Source organism: Pelophylax lessonae, assembly GCF_965119305.1.
Source record: "Pelophylax lessonae genome assembly, chromosome: 9".
NCBI lineage: Eukaryota > Metazoa > Chordata > Amphibia > Anura > Ranidae > Pelophylax > Pelophylax lessonae.
The window spans coordinates 79,128,392-79,145,619 of record NC_138776.1 but is presented as its reverse complement, the minus strand read 5'-3'; the positions used below and the strand labels follow the sequence as shown (position 1 = coordinate 79,145,619).

The following is a 17,228-nucleotide window of genomic DNA, read 5'->3' as shown; positions in this document are numbered from 1 at the left end:
CTGTGTAGGGAGATTTTCTCTGGCAGTTTCTCTGAAGGTATGGGAAAATTTCATCATGGTCGGTTGTCACTGGGAATGAAAATATGGGGACATCTTATTATGGACAGTTGTCAATGAGACAGAAAGTAAGGAAAAATCCCACCATGTACAGTTGTCCCTGGGACAGAAAGTAAAAGAGATTGCTGGGACAGAAAGGAAGGAAAATCCCTCCATGGGCAGTTGTCCCTCAGACAGAAAGTAAGTGAATGCCACCATAGATGGTTATCACTGGGACAGAAAGTAAAAGGAAATCCCACCATGGACAGATGGCAATGGGATAAAAGGTAAGGGGGTCCTACCATGGACTGGAACACAAAGTAAAGAGAAATCCCACCATTGATAGTTGTCACTGGACAGAAAGTCAAAGAAATCCTACCATGCACAATTGTCACTAGGATAGAAAGCGAGAGAAATCCTACCATGGACACTTGTCACTAGAACAGAAATTAGGGAAGATCATACAATGAACATTTACCACTGACACAGAAACTATTGAAGATCCTACAATGAACATTTACCACTGGGACAGAAGGTGGAAGATCCTATCATGGACATTTGTCACTGGGACAGGATCTAAGGGTGACAGCTGTCCCAGTGTCAACTGGAAGTATGTCCTATTCCTTTCAGGAGACTTAAGCTGGCCATACATTATACAATTTACTTGTTCAATTTCCTTTAGATTTACCTTTAAGTATGTAGCGCAAATGTCTGCCTGATTGCATACAAATTAAAAGTATTTAGGTTTGACTTCATATAATATGGTTTTGGTAAATCTAAAATAAAATTGTACAAGAAACTTGTATAATATATGTCCAGCATTTCTCTGACTGTCACTGGGACAGTAAGTGAAATAAAATAGGCATAAAGAGTAGTGTTGAGCGAACCCGGATTGTATTGTTCGGATTCGTACCAGACTTTTGGGTATTCGGTACCCAGACCCGAACATTTCACTGTATGTTCGGGTACTGTCCGTTGTTCGGTAACGTTATTTGATGTTTTGGCGCGGTTTTAATGGTGCGCTTTCAACAGGTGCAAGGCAGCAATTCAGCAAGCATTTAACTAGTGTGCCCTAGAAGCCATCACAGTCATGTCTACTATTGGCATGGCTGTGATTGGCCAGTGCAGCATGTGACCCAGACCCTATATAAGCTGGAGTCACACAGCGCCGCGCGTCACTCTGCTATAACTACTGTAGGGAGAGGTTCCTGACTGCTGCTGCTGAGGGAGAGATAGGAGTTTACTGTAGGGCGAGGCTGGAGAGATTGCTTGTAGGGAAAGCATAGGAACAATCTGCTTTATCATACAGTGATCTACATTGATTTGATTGTGTGGGGTGCAGTGCATGATCTTTTTGGCCGGAGGGAGAGATAGCAGTTTACTGTAGGGCCAGGCTGGAGAGATTGCTAGTAGGGAAAGCATAGGATAGGAACAATCTTCTTTAATCAGACAACGATCTACATTGATTGTATTGTGTGGGGGTGCAGTGAACGATCTTTATGCCCTGACCTGAGCCAAGTGAGGAGGAGAAAGGAGAAACAAAAAAAAATTATCAGTCTGTTAGGCGTGCAGTGCTGCACATTTCATGCAATCTCAGTGCATATGTGTCTGCTTAATCTGCATTTAAAAAAGAAAAAAAAATTTTTACTTCATATTTAACTCTGATATACAGTCTTTAGACAGACACTGCTTTTTTAACCTGCTCTTCAAAAAGCACCAATGTGAGGGAAAAATAATTATTTTTCAGTATTTAGGGGAAAAAAATAATTTTTCATTTTTTTCATTCAAATGTTTTTTTTTTTATTTTTTTTATTCAATAGCGGAATAGAACAACAACAGTATCCAAACCTGTTAGTTGTGCGGTGCTGCACATTTCATGCAACCTCAGTGCATATGTGTGTGCTTAACCGCTTCCCGACTGTACACTGTAGAAATACGGCCGCAGTGCGGTCGTCTAGTTCTGAGAGGGCGTTCCTGAACGTCCTCCCAGAACCGCGCTCCCGCGCGCCCCCTGGGGCGCACACACGGGAGTGACCATGTTAGCAGGGTCGCGGGGACCCGACACAGCACGGATCAGGGTAAAGGACCAATGAGCGTGGTCCTTTACCACGTGATCGCTCCGTCCAATGACGGAGCGATCACAATGTCAACAATGCAGGGTCAGGCAGGGGTTGAGCTCTCTCCTCTCCTCACACCGTTACAGCGTTTTTGGAGAGGAGAGAGAGACCTGTACAGCCTTATAAAGTAAGCCTTATAATACTTTTCAGTGCCCAGCAGTGCCACATCAGTGCCAAAAAATGCCACCAGTACCATTAAAGTACCACTACACTATCATATCAATGCCACTACAGTGCTCATCTGTGCCACCAGTGCCACATCAGTACTCATCAGAGCCACATCAGTGCTCATCTGTACCACCAGTGCCACTACAGTGCTCATCTGTGCCACCAGTACTACTACAGTGCCACCAGTGCCACATCAGTACTCATCAGAGCCACATCAGTGCTCATCTGTACCACCAGTGCCATTACAGTGCTTATCTGTGTCACCAGTGGCACATCAGTGCTCACCTGTGCCACCTGTGCCACTACAGTGCCCATCAATGTCAAATCTGTGCCACTAGTGCCACATCAGTCTCACATCAGTGCCACATTGTGCCGTCAGTGTCACATCAGTCTCACATCAGTGCCACTACAGTGCCAACTGTCAAACTACAGTGCACATCAGTACTACATCAGTGCCACCTGTGCCACATCGGTGTCAAATCTGTGCCACCAGTGCCACATCAGTCGCACATCAGTGCCACATCTGTGCAGTCAGTGTCACATCAGTCTCACATCAGTGCCACTACAGTGCCAACTGTCAAACTACAGTGCACATCAGTGCTCCTCTGTGCCACCTGTGCCACTAAAGTGCCCATCAGTGCCACATCAGTGTCAAATCAGTGCCACTACAGTGCCACATCAGTGCCAACTGTTCAACTACAGTGCACATCAGTGCTACATCAGTGCTCCTCTGTGCCCCACAGTTCCACATCAGTGGTCTACAGTGCCACATTAGTGCCACTACAGTGTTAAACGGTGCCACTACCCATCAGTGCCACCCTATAAGTAGATCCTCATCAGCACCCGTCAGTGCCGCCTTATCCGTGCACAACAGTGCAAGATAATCAGTGCTGTGCATTAGTGCACCCTCATCAGCACCCACCAGTGCACCCTCATCAGCACCCACCAGAGCACCCTCATCGGCACCCATCAGTACAGCCACATTTGTTGCCATATCTCAGCACTTTGTCACCACAGCCCACAGTCACCAGCAGGGCCACTGATAAGCCAGTACAGCCAGCCCTCCTGTAGGGGGCCCGAGCTCTGTCACTTCAGAAGAGGGGCCCGGCCCCGGGCACCTGCAGGAGAGGAGAGCCGACTGTACTGTCATGTGACTCCTGTGGATCTACTTGCAACACTGCCAGCTTTCTTCCTCCAGCAGCTTGGCAGAGGGATCGGTTCTACATACTGGCAGTGTCCAGATCTGAAGTAGAAGGAGACAGCTGCAGAGTCTCTGTCTGTGTTTCTGCCAGGTCCTGGAACTCCCCTCTATCTTCCCCTGGACAGTAGTCGCCAGTGTTATCTCCTGTCAGAGTGTCAGTGAGATGAATGAGCAGGAAGCTCCACCTCCCTCCAGATCGTCCTCTCACTGCTTTGCTTCACTGTGACCTCCAGGGTTTGGATGCATCAATGCTTCTGCTGGAGGGGGTGAGTGTGGGGGTGGGGGTGTTGGGGGGTTCCTGCTAGAGTGAAGGGGACAGAAACTTTAGGATTTTTGAGAGGGGTGAACATGGACCCAGCCAAAAACTGCAGGCAGCTGCTACTGCACTGCTGGAGCTGGGAGCCAGTGTACACATCTCTGCCCAGCCTTTTCTATATACCACTCTTATGGCACTTTTCCACTGCAAGTACCGGCTAGTACCGGCTCGGCTCTACTCGGCCCTGCTTGGCCCGGTTTGCTTTTCCACTGCGGTACCGCATGGTATAGGGTCAGAACGGTTCGGTACGGTACGGTATAGGTTTGCTTTTCCACTAAAGTAGTACTAAAGTTAAGTGGGTGGGATAACAACAGGGTGGGTGTGATTCTCTGACCAATCAGTGGCTAGTAGTGACTGCATGCGAAGGATTGTGGGATATGGTACCAGTTTGGTACCTGTTGGAACCACAATCGAGTAGGTACTGTTTTTTCAGAGCCGTACCGTACCGTACCATTCGGTTCCATGCAGTGGAAAAGCAAACCTATACCGTACCGTACCGAACCGTTCCGACCCTATACCATGCGGTACCGCAGTGGAAAAGCACAAAAGCGTGCCGAGCCGGTACGGTTCTATGCAGTGGAAAAGCGCCATTAAGGCCCACTTTATACTTCACATAGCAGTAACACACGTTCCTGCTTGCATTTTTTTCTTCCTTTTCTTAAATAGGTAATCTAATCACTTGAATGGGCTGTCATATGTGTGACAAACACATCATAGAGGCTCTAGTACCTATTAAAGAGGAAGTAAAGTCCCCCAAAAAAACCAAGAAAAAAAAAGCCCTGTAAAGAGAAAGGCATAATGAGCTAGTATGCATCGCATACTAGCTCATTATGTAGTACTTACCTTAAAACGAAGCCCCCGCCGTGCCGCCACCTCAGCGACAGGACGGCGACATGTCCGGCCGTCCTGCTTCCTGGTTCGCGTCTTCCAGCCATCTGATTGGCCGAAGGCGCGATTACATCACTTGCCACATGACAAAACGCAGGTCTGATAATTGCATTTGGGGTGCCATTAACAATTAATGACACCACAAGTGATTTGCGCATTTGCAGTGCATTTCCAAAATGCACTGCAAAATGCCCGTTATCTGTGCACTTTTTCACACATTCAGGAAACATCACACAAGTGTGAATGCAGCCTAATGCCTAGTATATATTGCTAGTTTTTTTTTTCGTTCAACCCTGCTGGCTAAACAAAAAAACCTTACACCTCAGGTCAGAGCCGCTGTACTAACAACCCAATGTCAGTACAGCAATCTCCCCTGCTGTTCAATTGTGTTTTGACAAGGGGACCACCCACCCACCAGAAAACTCTGGTCAGCGCTTTCAGGCCATTGGCTTAGAGGACTGATCGGGAGATGGTCGGCAGACCTTTTTTGGTCATGCCCCTTCGACAGAAGCCAGCTATCATATAGTCAGACAGGACTGTGTACATGCCATGGCTGCGATGCTTTACTTCATAGCTGTGGTATTTTTAACGCAGGCTACAGAGTTTGACAGGCAGTACCACCTGTCAAACTCCCCATTGAGTTCAATAGGGTCGCTCTGCACCTTGAAGTCAAATAATTGGCTCACAGTTGCAATGCGATCTCACAATGTAAAATTGCCATTCAGCAATTTAAAAAAAAAACATGCCAGTAGCGAGGCTCTAATTTCTGCCATGGCAGCATACCATTGCGACCATGGCATTTTAGCGAATTGATATTCCTGGGGGGGGGGGGGGCCTGTCAGGTAGGTTGTAGGGGGCCCCGTGATTTCTAACAGCGGCCCTGGTCACCAGTATGGCCAAAAAATTTTATTCCACTGAAGAGGTATGCCAGCTTCTTTCTTTGACCGACAATAGCAGCGAGGAGCTCTCGGAGTCTTATTCTGAATTTGAACCGGTTGTAAGCAGTAGGTCTGCTACAGCATCGGAGGATGCAGAAAGTATGCCCAGGAAACAAAGGTGTTTTGACGAGGAGCAGGCTACCACAGATAGAGCAGTGGCCTCAACCAGCAGCTCAGTACCATCCACCATTAGCGCAGTGGGATCCACTAGTAGCATAGTGGCATCCACAGGAATTGGAGTACCACTGCAAGAAATGCCAAGCACTAGTGGGGTGTCATCTCAGCCCCAAAGGGTTAGCACCCATGCCAGCCTTCCCTATGCCCTTCAAAACCCTCTGTGGCGTCCCCCTAGTTCAGGCGCAGCAAACATCCCCCCTTTTATAAGGGTGGCCATCAAGAATATGGTGATAGAGGGACCGAAGGGTTGGTGCTATGACCTCTACTGATTTTGTGTAGAAATCAGAGGTATAACCGTCGGGCCCTGAAGCTTTACCAGGAGGCAGTTGTGTGCGATAGTAAATTTAATTTCGTCAATCGAAATTGGTGCATTAAGTGAGGAAATGAGGTGTTCCTCAATAATGGGGAGTTCGACGTTGTCAAGCCAGGATGCTGCTGTTGGGGCATCATGGTGTTCTGCACTGTAGAGATCAGAATAGAACTGGGAAAGAATGTCAGCTATGTCCATGGGCGAGGCGGTTAACTGTCCTTTGCCGGATTTTATTGCTGTAATGTGCGTGGGAGTGAAGGGCCCTTTACATAGTTTGGCTAACAATTTTCCTGGTTTGTTTCCGAACCTATGATATTGCAATTCTTGAATGGAAGAGTACATTCTCTCCTGTGCTGCCGCCCAAGCATCAAAAGCCACTTTCGCCTCCTGCCCTGTTTTTCTGGTGCTAGGATTATTGGTCTGCGACAGTTCCAATTGAGCGGCACGCAGTTTGGCGCTGGCTTCCGAATAAGCCCTTCTAATGGCTTTCTTGCGTCCTGTAGCATAGGATAGGATGCGTCCCCTGAGTACGGCTTTCCCTGTTTCCCAAAACAATGTTGGGTCAGAAACATGAGGTGCGTTTGTGTCCTCAAAGTCCTGCCACGTCTCACAGATTATGTCTGATAAATGGTCGTCTTGGGATAGGAATGAGGGGAACCTGCAGCCAGCAGCCGGTGGTTTGGGAGAGGGGTCCAAAAGATCAACTGAGATGGGGGCTTGGTCAGAGATTGCAAGTGCATGAATGGTCGAGTCAGTTATCAGGGATTGCAAGGAGGGATTGGCAAAGAAGTAATCTATGCGGGAGAGTGAATTATGCGGGTTGGAGAAAAACATAAACTCCCTACCTTTAGGGTGCAGTAAGCGCCATATGTCAATTAGTTGTAGGTGGTCAGCAAAGTTGGCTAAATGGCTGGGGTTGGTAGACGGGCAAGGGGGAAATGTTGATAGAGGGCGGGATCTATCTTCCCTAGCTTCCATGACTGTGTTGAAATCACCCGCTAAGATTAGAGGGACGTGGAGATGTGGACCTAAGTGAGATGCCAGGGATTGAAAATGGTGCTTAGTTGGGGAGTTAGGGGCATAAGTTGAGGAAAGGACCCATTCCCTTGGACCGGATGTTAATTTCACAGCTAGAAATCTCCCTTCCAAGTCTGGATGGGTGGAGATGACAATGCATGGGTAGCGTTTGTTGATAAGGATCAACACGCCGGCTTTCCCTTTGATTGCAGCCGAATCTATCACTTGGCCCACCCACAGTTTGCATATACGCACAAAGTCCTGTTCGGGGAGGTGTGTCTCCTGCAATACAGCTATGTCAGTGTTTAAGCGTTTTAAATGGTGGAGAATTGCCATACCTTTGTGAGGTGACGAAGACCCTTAACGTTCCATGAAACTATCCTAACCAGACTTGTATAAAGTACTCGAAATTTCTACTTGAGTAAAAGTACAAGTGCTCGATCAAAAAATTACTTGAGTAGAAGTGGAAGTGCTTGCAGAAAAAGTTACTTAAGTAGAAGTACTAAAGTATTCAACATTTTTTTTACTTAAGTATTGCAAGTAGTTTTTTCAAAAAATTTGCTACTTAAGTACTAAAAGTAAAAAGTACAAGTAGTTTTGAAAAAAAATTTCTACTCAAGTACTGAAAGTAGAAGTACAAGTACTGTGTTATGTAGTTATTAAAGAAATAAGTCAAAAGTTTGAACATCATATTGTTTTTATTATTTCAAATGATTTATTTAAATGATTAACCTGTGTTTGTTAGTAGTTTCTTGATGCACTTTAAGTGCTGTAGCACCATTTATTTGTTTGTTTCATATTTTCTTTTTATTGGAAAGATTTGGTATAGCAGCTTTTATTATACACAGCCTTTATTTTCGTATGCGCTGATTTACAAATGACATTATACACACTTTTTTGAGCTTTATGCAACCTGCCATCTACTGTTCTGGCAGTGGTAATTTTTTTAAAAGTAACGAGTAACTATGCAGCACAAAAAAAAAATACTTGAGTAGAAGTATCGAAATCATCGAAAAAATGTAGTGAAGTAAAAGTAGAAGTAGGAGAAAAAAATTCTACTCTAGGAAAGTACAGATACCGCATTTCGGTACTTAAGTACAGTACTTAAGTAGTTCTACTTCGTTACTATACATCTCTGATCCTAACCATTGTCGTGGGTTGATAAGATCCGTATCCGTAGTGGTAGTATATTTAGAGACAATCCTGCTTGTGTATACATTGATAGAAGGTGTGGAGGACCTGCTGGGGGAGAGATAGTGTAAGTGTTGGAGCGGAGGGGTAGAGGGAGGTAGGAGATGGATAGGCAAAACTTTCACAGATAAAATAATAAAACATAAAGCAATGACAAGACACTTGCGTGTCTGAGGGAGCATATACTTCACTTCTTCCCACATGTTATCTACCACCTACAGCGGCCCTACCGGGAAGTGGCTGGCCCAAGGCCCGAGCAGTGTGTCCGCCACCCCAATTACAATTGGATGAACTCAGAAAAGTCAGACGCAATGCCCATTCCTAATTTGGTAAAACGACTGGTCCCAGCTTGTAGGTGGGCAGTCATGTCGCGGTAGCACCCTTGCAGCGGGAGGGCTATAAACATATGTAAGAGCAAGATGCATTAAGGCAGCATCATGGATTAACCAAAGAAGAGACATAAAATATATAAAGGAAGGAGAACAAGGTGTCAGCTAGCCCAAACGAAAATAGGGCAGCAAAAGATAGTCGAGGGCCACACCAGGCTTGTACAGGGGTATGGGGGGAGCCCAGCCTGAAGTATAGCAAAAGTATAAAAGTGAACAAGGAGAGTTGCATTGCGGTCTCCCACCTTATCGTTAAGAGGTAAGAAGTGCGGCACAAAGTTGCAATGGCTATCGTATCACCTTATCGGTAGAAGTTGGTGTTCAGGCAGGTCTAAATTTTCCCAGAGAGATCCGTGAGTCTCAGCTTCTTAGCAGGTTCCTTGCGAGGACTGCGTTGGTCCCTGGGTTGCTGCTGTCTGGGAGACGGCTGAGAGGATGGCGTGGTAGTATACATAGACAGGCATAGATGAGAATTGAGGTAGTCCCATGCCTCTTCTGGGTGAGTGAAAGACTTAGGTTGCCCTGAGGTATCTGTAAATCTTAGCGTTGCCGGATAAGCTAAGGTAAATTTTATGCCTTGCTGGTAAAGGGCGTTGCAGATAGGTTGCAGGGCCTTACGTCGCCGGGATACCTCCTGGGAGTAGTCTGCAAACATTAGCAGCCTATGGCCGTCTATTTGCAAGGATTTAGAAGTACGATAAGATTTTAGCAGGTTGTTTCTATCTATGAAGTTCAAGTATTTCACAATCATCGGCCGAGGGGTGCGTCGTTCATTCGATGGGGGGCCCACACGGTGCGCATTTTCAGCGACACACATGTTGGTGACACCCAGGGCCTGGGGGATACGCTGAGCACACATGTCCAGTAATGAATCAGCGCCATAGGATTCCGGGAGGCCTATTATGCGCAGATTGTTTCTGCGTGATCTGTTTTCCAGATCATCCACCTTGTCAAGTAGATATTGCTGGGTATGTTTGAATTGTTTTTCCATGTGAAAAGAGGCTTGCGTCTCCTCTTCAATTTCTGCCACCCTGCTCTCTAATTCAGTCAGCCACAATGAATGCTCGCTGATGTCCTTCCTTATCTGGGCTATCCCCTCCGCAATTGCTCTATCAACAGCTGCTGTGATGGTGGGGGATAGCAGGGCAGCGACAGCCTGGGCAATGCCCTCATACTGGTCGGGTGCCGCCACGATAGTGGGGTGAGTCGGTGCCATAGAGCCAGAGGAGCCTGTGACATGGGGCGTCTGACTGAGCGGCAGGGTCGCGCTCTCCGCCATCTTGGCTGTCAGTGAGGTTGTGAGAGGATCGTCAGAGTGGGCGGATGGAGCAGTGGTGGCCGGGCCGTGAAGGAGGAATCTGTCCATGGGACCTTCCCCGAGGTATGTGAGGCGGATGTGGGGCAGCCGACTCACCGATCCGGTGTAATTGCCGATTTTAGAAGCCGATGTATCCGGAGCCGCCGCTTCCTGCTGCGTCACATCTGGCGCCGGAAGTCGGATGCATTTTTAACCGCATGTGAAATGAGGTGGAAGCGGTCTGTTTCTGAAAAGGGTTCTGTGTTATTTTGGGTCTGGTTTAGGTGTGAATTCAAGTCAAAATTTACACCTGAATAGCACCTGAATCGCACCTGAATCAGTGAACAAAACAGCATCGGACTTCGGACTGCAAACCGCAGTGGGACATGTGTGAACCTAGCCTTATTCACAGACATATAAATGGGGAGACTGACTAGAGGGTTAATGTAGTCATAAATATACTATATAAAATAAAAAAAAATACTAATTTAATAATGCTGTACTCCAGGCTGACAAATAACTACACAAGTGGAACAAATATAAAAAATATAAATATTTTATCTTTTGTTTCACTGTCCCCTGGCCTCCGTGTGTCTTGTCCCACTATGAAGACTGATCTTGTTAGTGTGACAATAAAGCTAGCCTGTCAGTTGTACTAGAAAGGAGCAGGATAGACACTGTTAATCTGGCCTTACATATAGTCCAATTGTTGCTCTTGTTTGAGTAGTAAATTGTTAAAGTCCCATACAGAAGTGACGCATTATTTGCAGATCCTCTATGTCAGTAGTTCAGAGTGTGCTGATTCTATTGTACTGTACAGTACTTGATTATCTGCTATGATGGTGGATTGAGAAGCTTCCTGTAGTATGTTCATTTACACAACAATATAGCAGTAAGACTGGTAGGATCAGATTCTATAGCTGATGGTCCTTAGCCTCGGTTTCCACTAGTGCGGCTACGAAGTCGTGCTACTTCTAGCACGACTTCGTAGCAAAAGTAAACCGCGGCTTCAGATAGAATTGGCCCTCATATATAGAGGGAAGTCGCGCTCAAAAGTAGTACACGATTTACTTTTGAGGTCGCGGCAACTGAAGCCGCGGCAGTGGAAACGTGCCCCATTGAAAACAATGGGTTTTGACTTGCTGTGCGACTTGACATGTGTCAAGTCGCACCGCAAGTCGCACTAGTGGAAACCGAGCCTTAGATGCACATTTATCTCCACTGTGTGATAGACTGTGTCAGACATGTTAAAAGAAATAACAGAAATCACATTTGTAGTATTTTAAATTAGGGATTGACCGACATCGGTTTTTCATTGCCGATACCGATATTTTGGCCATTGCATATCGGTATCGGCCGATACTGGCCAATATTTTCATACATTTAAAAAAATGTTTATTTTTTTTTACTTGACAGGTACTCTTGTGGAGTGATCTGGGGGTCTAAAAGACCCCAAACCCCTCCTCTGCACCTAAAAGCATTCAAAACGCCAAGTTTGGCTGTTTTGAATGCTTTCATTTTTTTGAATCTGGCGCCAGTAGCCGGAAGTGATGTCATGACATCACTTCATTGCTTATATCTTTAATTTGTGCATATGTGAGTGGCATATTCAAAAACATTTGTTAATGGAATTATGCTATGTGACATCATTTTACCCTTACATGAGCAATATTTGGAATATCGGCAATATTGGCCAGTTTCGGGACCGATACAGATATATCGGCAAAAGTCAATATCGGCCCTCGATATATCGGCCTTGCCTTAGACTCAATTGAGCTCTATTTTCTAGTTGTTATCAACTTACATCAAGAGATTACTAACATTACAGCCCCTTTATAAATCAGTGCCCCCAACTACTTACTTCCGGATTCCAAAGGCTGCACAACAAGTACCAAATTGCAGAACATAGGGGACTATACTTCAAAAGCTGTCACCTATGACATTTCCCTGAGCTGAGCATTGAACTTCTCAATAATTTTTTTCACATTAATCAGATGGTCCACTTAAAGCTCCTGTATAATCTTATCCTTGCAAGACCACAGTGCATCATAACAACTACTTAAAGTGTTACTAAACCCAGTAATATAAAAAATGTTCTTCAGCCCCCTGCACTACCCACAGCTTATGAATAATCTTTATACATTAAAATACTGCAGCTATATACCTTGTTACCTGATCTGTATATCACATTCACGGGATACTCTGCTGGGTCCGCCCACATCCAGAGTGTTCATGTAGGTGAAGATTTCACTGCCTCTTAAAATCCACTTTAGCCTGTGTCCTCATGCTTCTATGGGAGGCGGATCATCCATCAATCAAGATGTGACACCCCACCCACTGTGTTCTTTTTAAGTTACTGGGCATGGAGGAGGAGGGAGGGACAGGGCTGTCATTTAGGATCTGTATAAATGCCCACATGTTTAATGTCAATACCATGTGACCTGAATAGCTCAGCTCAAATCAGGAAGCTTTCTCTCCAGTAATAGAGATCAAATTGAGCATGTAGCTAAACTACACTTACGGTGTCTTATCTGAACTTGCCCAGAGTGAACGTGCAGGAGGGGGAGGATCTGTGCATACAGGATCACATATCCTTTTTACACAATGCAGAGGATAAATGACTTAAGTTACACAGTGAGTATAACAAGCATGCTATTCTGCATCTATAGACAGATTTTACTGTTGTGGGTTTAGTAACACTTTAAAACAAACTTGTCACAAAAAAAATTCCAACCACCAGCTTTGTCCCAGGCTCCCACCCTCCAGGCATGAACTAGCACATGACATGTCACCTACCTCTCAATGGTACAGTGCATTGTGCCCGAGCGGCCAATCACCAGGCCCTTATGGTATCATACTGGGCAGGAGGTGTGCCTTTCAATTCACAAACATCACCAGTAAAGTACAATCTGCCTTTTAATATAACAATAAAAAGTGTTTGAGCCTAATTATGAAAAGTGTCTGAAGTTTAATTCTGGTTACTGGTTGCTACAGGCAACAAGAAATATTCCCGTTAGTGCAGTTTCCATACATAAATACGTTTGTTTCCTCTTTTTTTTTTCCAGGAAATGAAGTTAAAAATATTTACAAGCGCAGAAATTAAGAAGCCTAAAGACTGTTATCCGGAGATGGAGTATATGTACAGTGAGGATTTGAAAGACGATAGTAAGATATTTTACTAAACCTTAGGCCTTAGGCTGTACCTACACTATCCAATTAATCTGTATCCAATCAGGCAGGCCCCTGCACTAAATAATTATTTGTAGGTTAAAGAAAATTGCAAAATCAGATTGTAGCATGTGTTAAACTTAAGACAATCATTGAACAAACATAGTAATTTAGAATAAGATATACAGTATCTCACATATTTTTGTAAATATTTTATTATATCTTTTCATGTGACAACGCTTAAGAAATGACACTTTGCTACAATTTAAAGTAGTGAGTGTACAGCTTGTATAACAGTGTAAACTTGTTGTCCCCTCAAAATAACTCAACACACAGCCATTAATGTATAAACCACTGGCAACAAATGTGAGTACACCCCTAAGTGAAAATGTAAAAAATGGGCCCAAAGTGTCAATATTTTGTGTGGCCACCATTATTTTCCAGCACTGCCTTAACCCTCTTGGGCATGAAGTTTACCGGAGCTTCACAGGTTGCCACTGGTGTCCTCTTCCACTCCTCGTTAGTATTACAAGGTCCCAGGTGTCAATGGGGAGTAGGTGTGTTAAATGTGGTGTTATCGCTCTCACTCTCTCATACTGGTCATTGGACGTTCAACATGGCACCTCATGGCAAAGAACAAAAAAGATTTGTTGCTCTACATAAAGATGGCCTAGGCTATAAGAAGATTGCCAAGACCCTGAAATTGAGCTGCAGCACGGTGGCCAAGACCATACAGCGTTTTAACAGGACAGGTTCCACTCAGAACAGGCCTCGCCATAGTCGACCAAAGAAGTTAAGTGCACATGCTCAGCATCATATTCAGAGGTTGTCTTTGGGAAATAGACGTATGAGTTCTGCCAGCATTGCTGCAGAGGTTGAAGGGGTGGGGGGTCAGCCTGTCAGTGCTCAGACCATACACCGCACACTGTATCAAATTGGTCTGCATGGCTGTCATCCCAGAAGGAAGCCTCTTCTAAAGATAATGTACAAGAAAGCCTTCAAACAGTTTGCTGAAGACAAGCAGACTAAGGACATGGATTACTGGAACCATGTCCTGTGGTCTGATGAGACCAAGATAAACTTATTTGGTTCAGATGGTGTTAAGCGTGTGTGGCGGCAACCAGGTGAGGAGTACCAAGACAAGTGTGTTTTGCCTACAGCCAAGCATGGTGGTGGGAGTATCATGGTCTGGGGCGGCATGAGTGCTGCTGGCACTGGGAAGCTACAGTTCATTGAGGGAACCATGAATGCCAACATGTACTCTGACATACTGAAGCAGAGCAGGATCCCCTCCCTTTGGAGACTGGGCCACAGGGCAGTATTCCAACATGATAACGACCCCAAACAAACCAACAAGTTGACCACTGCCTTGCTAAAGAAGCTGAGGGTAAAGGTGATGGACTTGCCAAGCATGTCTCCAGACCTAAACCCTATTTAGCATCTGTGGGGCATCCTCAAATGGAAGGTGGAGGAGTGCAAGGTCTCTAACACCCACCAGCTCTGTGATGTAGTCATGGAGGAGTGGAAGAGGACTCCAGTGGCAACCTGTGAAGCTCCGGTGAACTTCATGCCCAAGAGGGTTAAGGCAGGGCTGGAAAATAATGGTGGCCACACAAAATATTGACACTTTGGGCCCGTTTTTTACATTTTCACTTAGGGGTGTACTCACTTTTGTTGCCAGTGGTTTAGACATTAATGGTTGTGTGTTGAGTTATTTTGAGGGGACAGCAAGTTTACACTGTTATACAAGCTGTACACTCACTACTTTACATTGTAGCAAAGTGTCATTTCTTAAAGCGGAGTTCCACCCATTTTTAATAGGTTGGAATACATAGATCTATGTAATCCCCTTTAAAACGGCTTTTACCAATGGAAACTTTTTTTTTTTGCTAGTAAATACCTTAATTTCTGCTTTATTTCTCCTCTCCTCACTTCCTCGTCCGATCGGCGATGACGTCATTTGGCGATTCGCAGTGTCTGCTAGGATGTATTCTATTCCAGAAATCTCGCAGTAGCTGAGCTGTATTGAGCCGTGCCTGCCCCGCCTCCGCCCCGCCTCCTCTCATTGAGTTGTATTGTATGAATGTATTAAGGCCGTTCTCTGCCCCGCCTCCGCCCCGCCTCCTCTCATTGAGTTGTATTGTATGAATGTATTAAGGCCGTTCTCTGCCCCGCCTCCGCCCCGCCTCGAGGGAGGCAGGGCGGAGGAGGCCTTAATACATTGCATACAATACAACTCAATGAGAGGAGGCGGGGCGGAGGCGGGGCAGAGAACGGCCTTAATACATTCATACAATACAACTCAATGAGAGGAGGCGGGGCGGAGGCGGGGCAGAGAACGGCCTTAATACATTCATACAATACAACTGAATGAGAGGAGGCGGGGCGGAGGCGGGGCAGGCACGGCTCAGTACAGCTCAGCTACTGCGATATTTCTGGAATAGAATACATCCCAGCAGACACTGCGAATCGCCAAATGACGTCATCGCCGATCGGACCCGGAAGTGAGGAGAGGAGGAATAAAGCAGAAATTAAGGTATTTACTAGCAAAAAAAAAAAAAAAGTTTCCATTGGTAAAAGCCATTTTTAAGGGGATTACATAGATCTAAAGTTCCAAAAATGGGTGGAACTCGACTTTAAGCATTGTCAGTGTCACATGAAAAGATATAATAAAATATTTACAAAAATGTGAGGGGTGTACTCACTTTTGTGAGATACTGTATAATTATATACATATATTTCATGATAAAAACTGAATTGCCTGAGAATTAAGCAGGGCATACATTTTTTTTGATTTTCATTTATCCAGAAGGTTGAAAAAAAAAAAAACTGATGGATCATTGCATCAACACAAATGATTTGTGATGCGGGGATCGTCTCTGCTGTGCTATTGTATTCAGAAAGGGGTAACTCCTCCTACCAGAATGTACAGATGAGCGCTTGCAGCTGGTTTTCCAGCACGACCGCTAGACTGGCTTCTGTTGAACTATCCAATTTTCCTTCTTAGATTGGCCTATTGGAAGATTTCAATGCAGTATGCTTCTATCATTTTGTGTACAATTGGTTAGTGGGGCAAAGCACCATCTAGTTGTTGCAGACTTGTATTACAGCTATTGTGTTTTCCTATGTCATATACACTATATTACCAAAAGTATTGGGACACCTGCCTTTCAACGTACATGAACTTTAATGGCATCCCAGTCTTAGTCTGTAGGGTTCAAAATGTATCTGTGCCTGACCTCACAAATGCGCCTCTGGAAGAATGGTCAAACATTCCCATAGACACATTCCTAAACCTTGTGGGCAGCCTTCCCAGAAAAGTTAAAGCTGTTATAGCTGCAAAGGGTGGGCCAACTCAATATTGAACCCTACAGACTAAGACTGGAATGCCATTAAAGCTCATGTGCGTGTAGAGGCTGGTGTTCCAATACTTTTGATAATATAGTGTATGTTGGGACAGCAGTAGCTGTGGAAAGCTGTGGCCAGGGAGGCCCCAGTCCAGTGGTTGTGGTCCACTGCTTTATAGTTTGTACTGTGGCTATCCATTACTGTTCTGCCTTCCTGGAACTAAAATGCTGTAGGAACGATGAAAATAGTGTCAGGACCTACAACCAGCACTTTACAATCTATGTCATCCCGGCACTTGCCAGGTTACTTCATACTTGTCTTTCTCAATGCACCACTATGGCAGTCAAGACTGCCATAGTGGCCATACATAACTTTGATTTGAGCCATAATTGAGCCATAATCCTGACATTATTGAAAAAAAGATGGAATACTCAGCAGGAATAGTAATGAAAATCATAAGAACAAACTATTTAAGCATTTAATCACAACTAACATGTACAGTATAGTATTGATATGTTAATGCATCTAAAATACTGTAATATACACCTTGTGACCTTGATAAATAAGGTGCATATTTATTTTCTTCTTAAAGTGATTGTAAAGTCTCTTTTTTTTTTAAAATAACAAACATGTTATACTTACCTCTGTGCAGTTGGCTTTGCACAGAGCA

General features: G+C 44.9%; 1 protein-coding gene across 1 annotated transcript in view; it reads left to right on the top strand.

Moving 5' to 3' along the window:
- LOC309564225 (alpha-2-macroglobulin-like) overlaps positions 1-17,228 on the top strand; it is a gene marked incomplete at its 3' end in the record, with an annotated part of 271,806 nt that overhangs the window by 143,888 nt on the left and 110,690 nt on the right. The window contains 1 exon segment of the mRNA XM_082268852.1: positions 13,108-13,207. Coding sequence (XP_082124978.1) covers positions 13,108-13,207 — 100 coding nt within the window.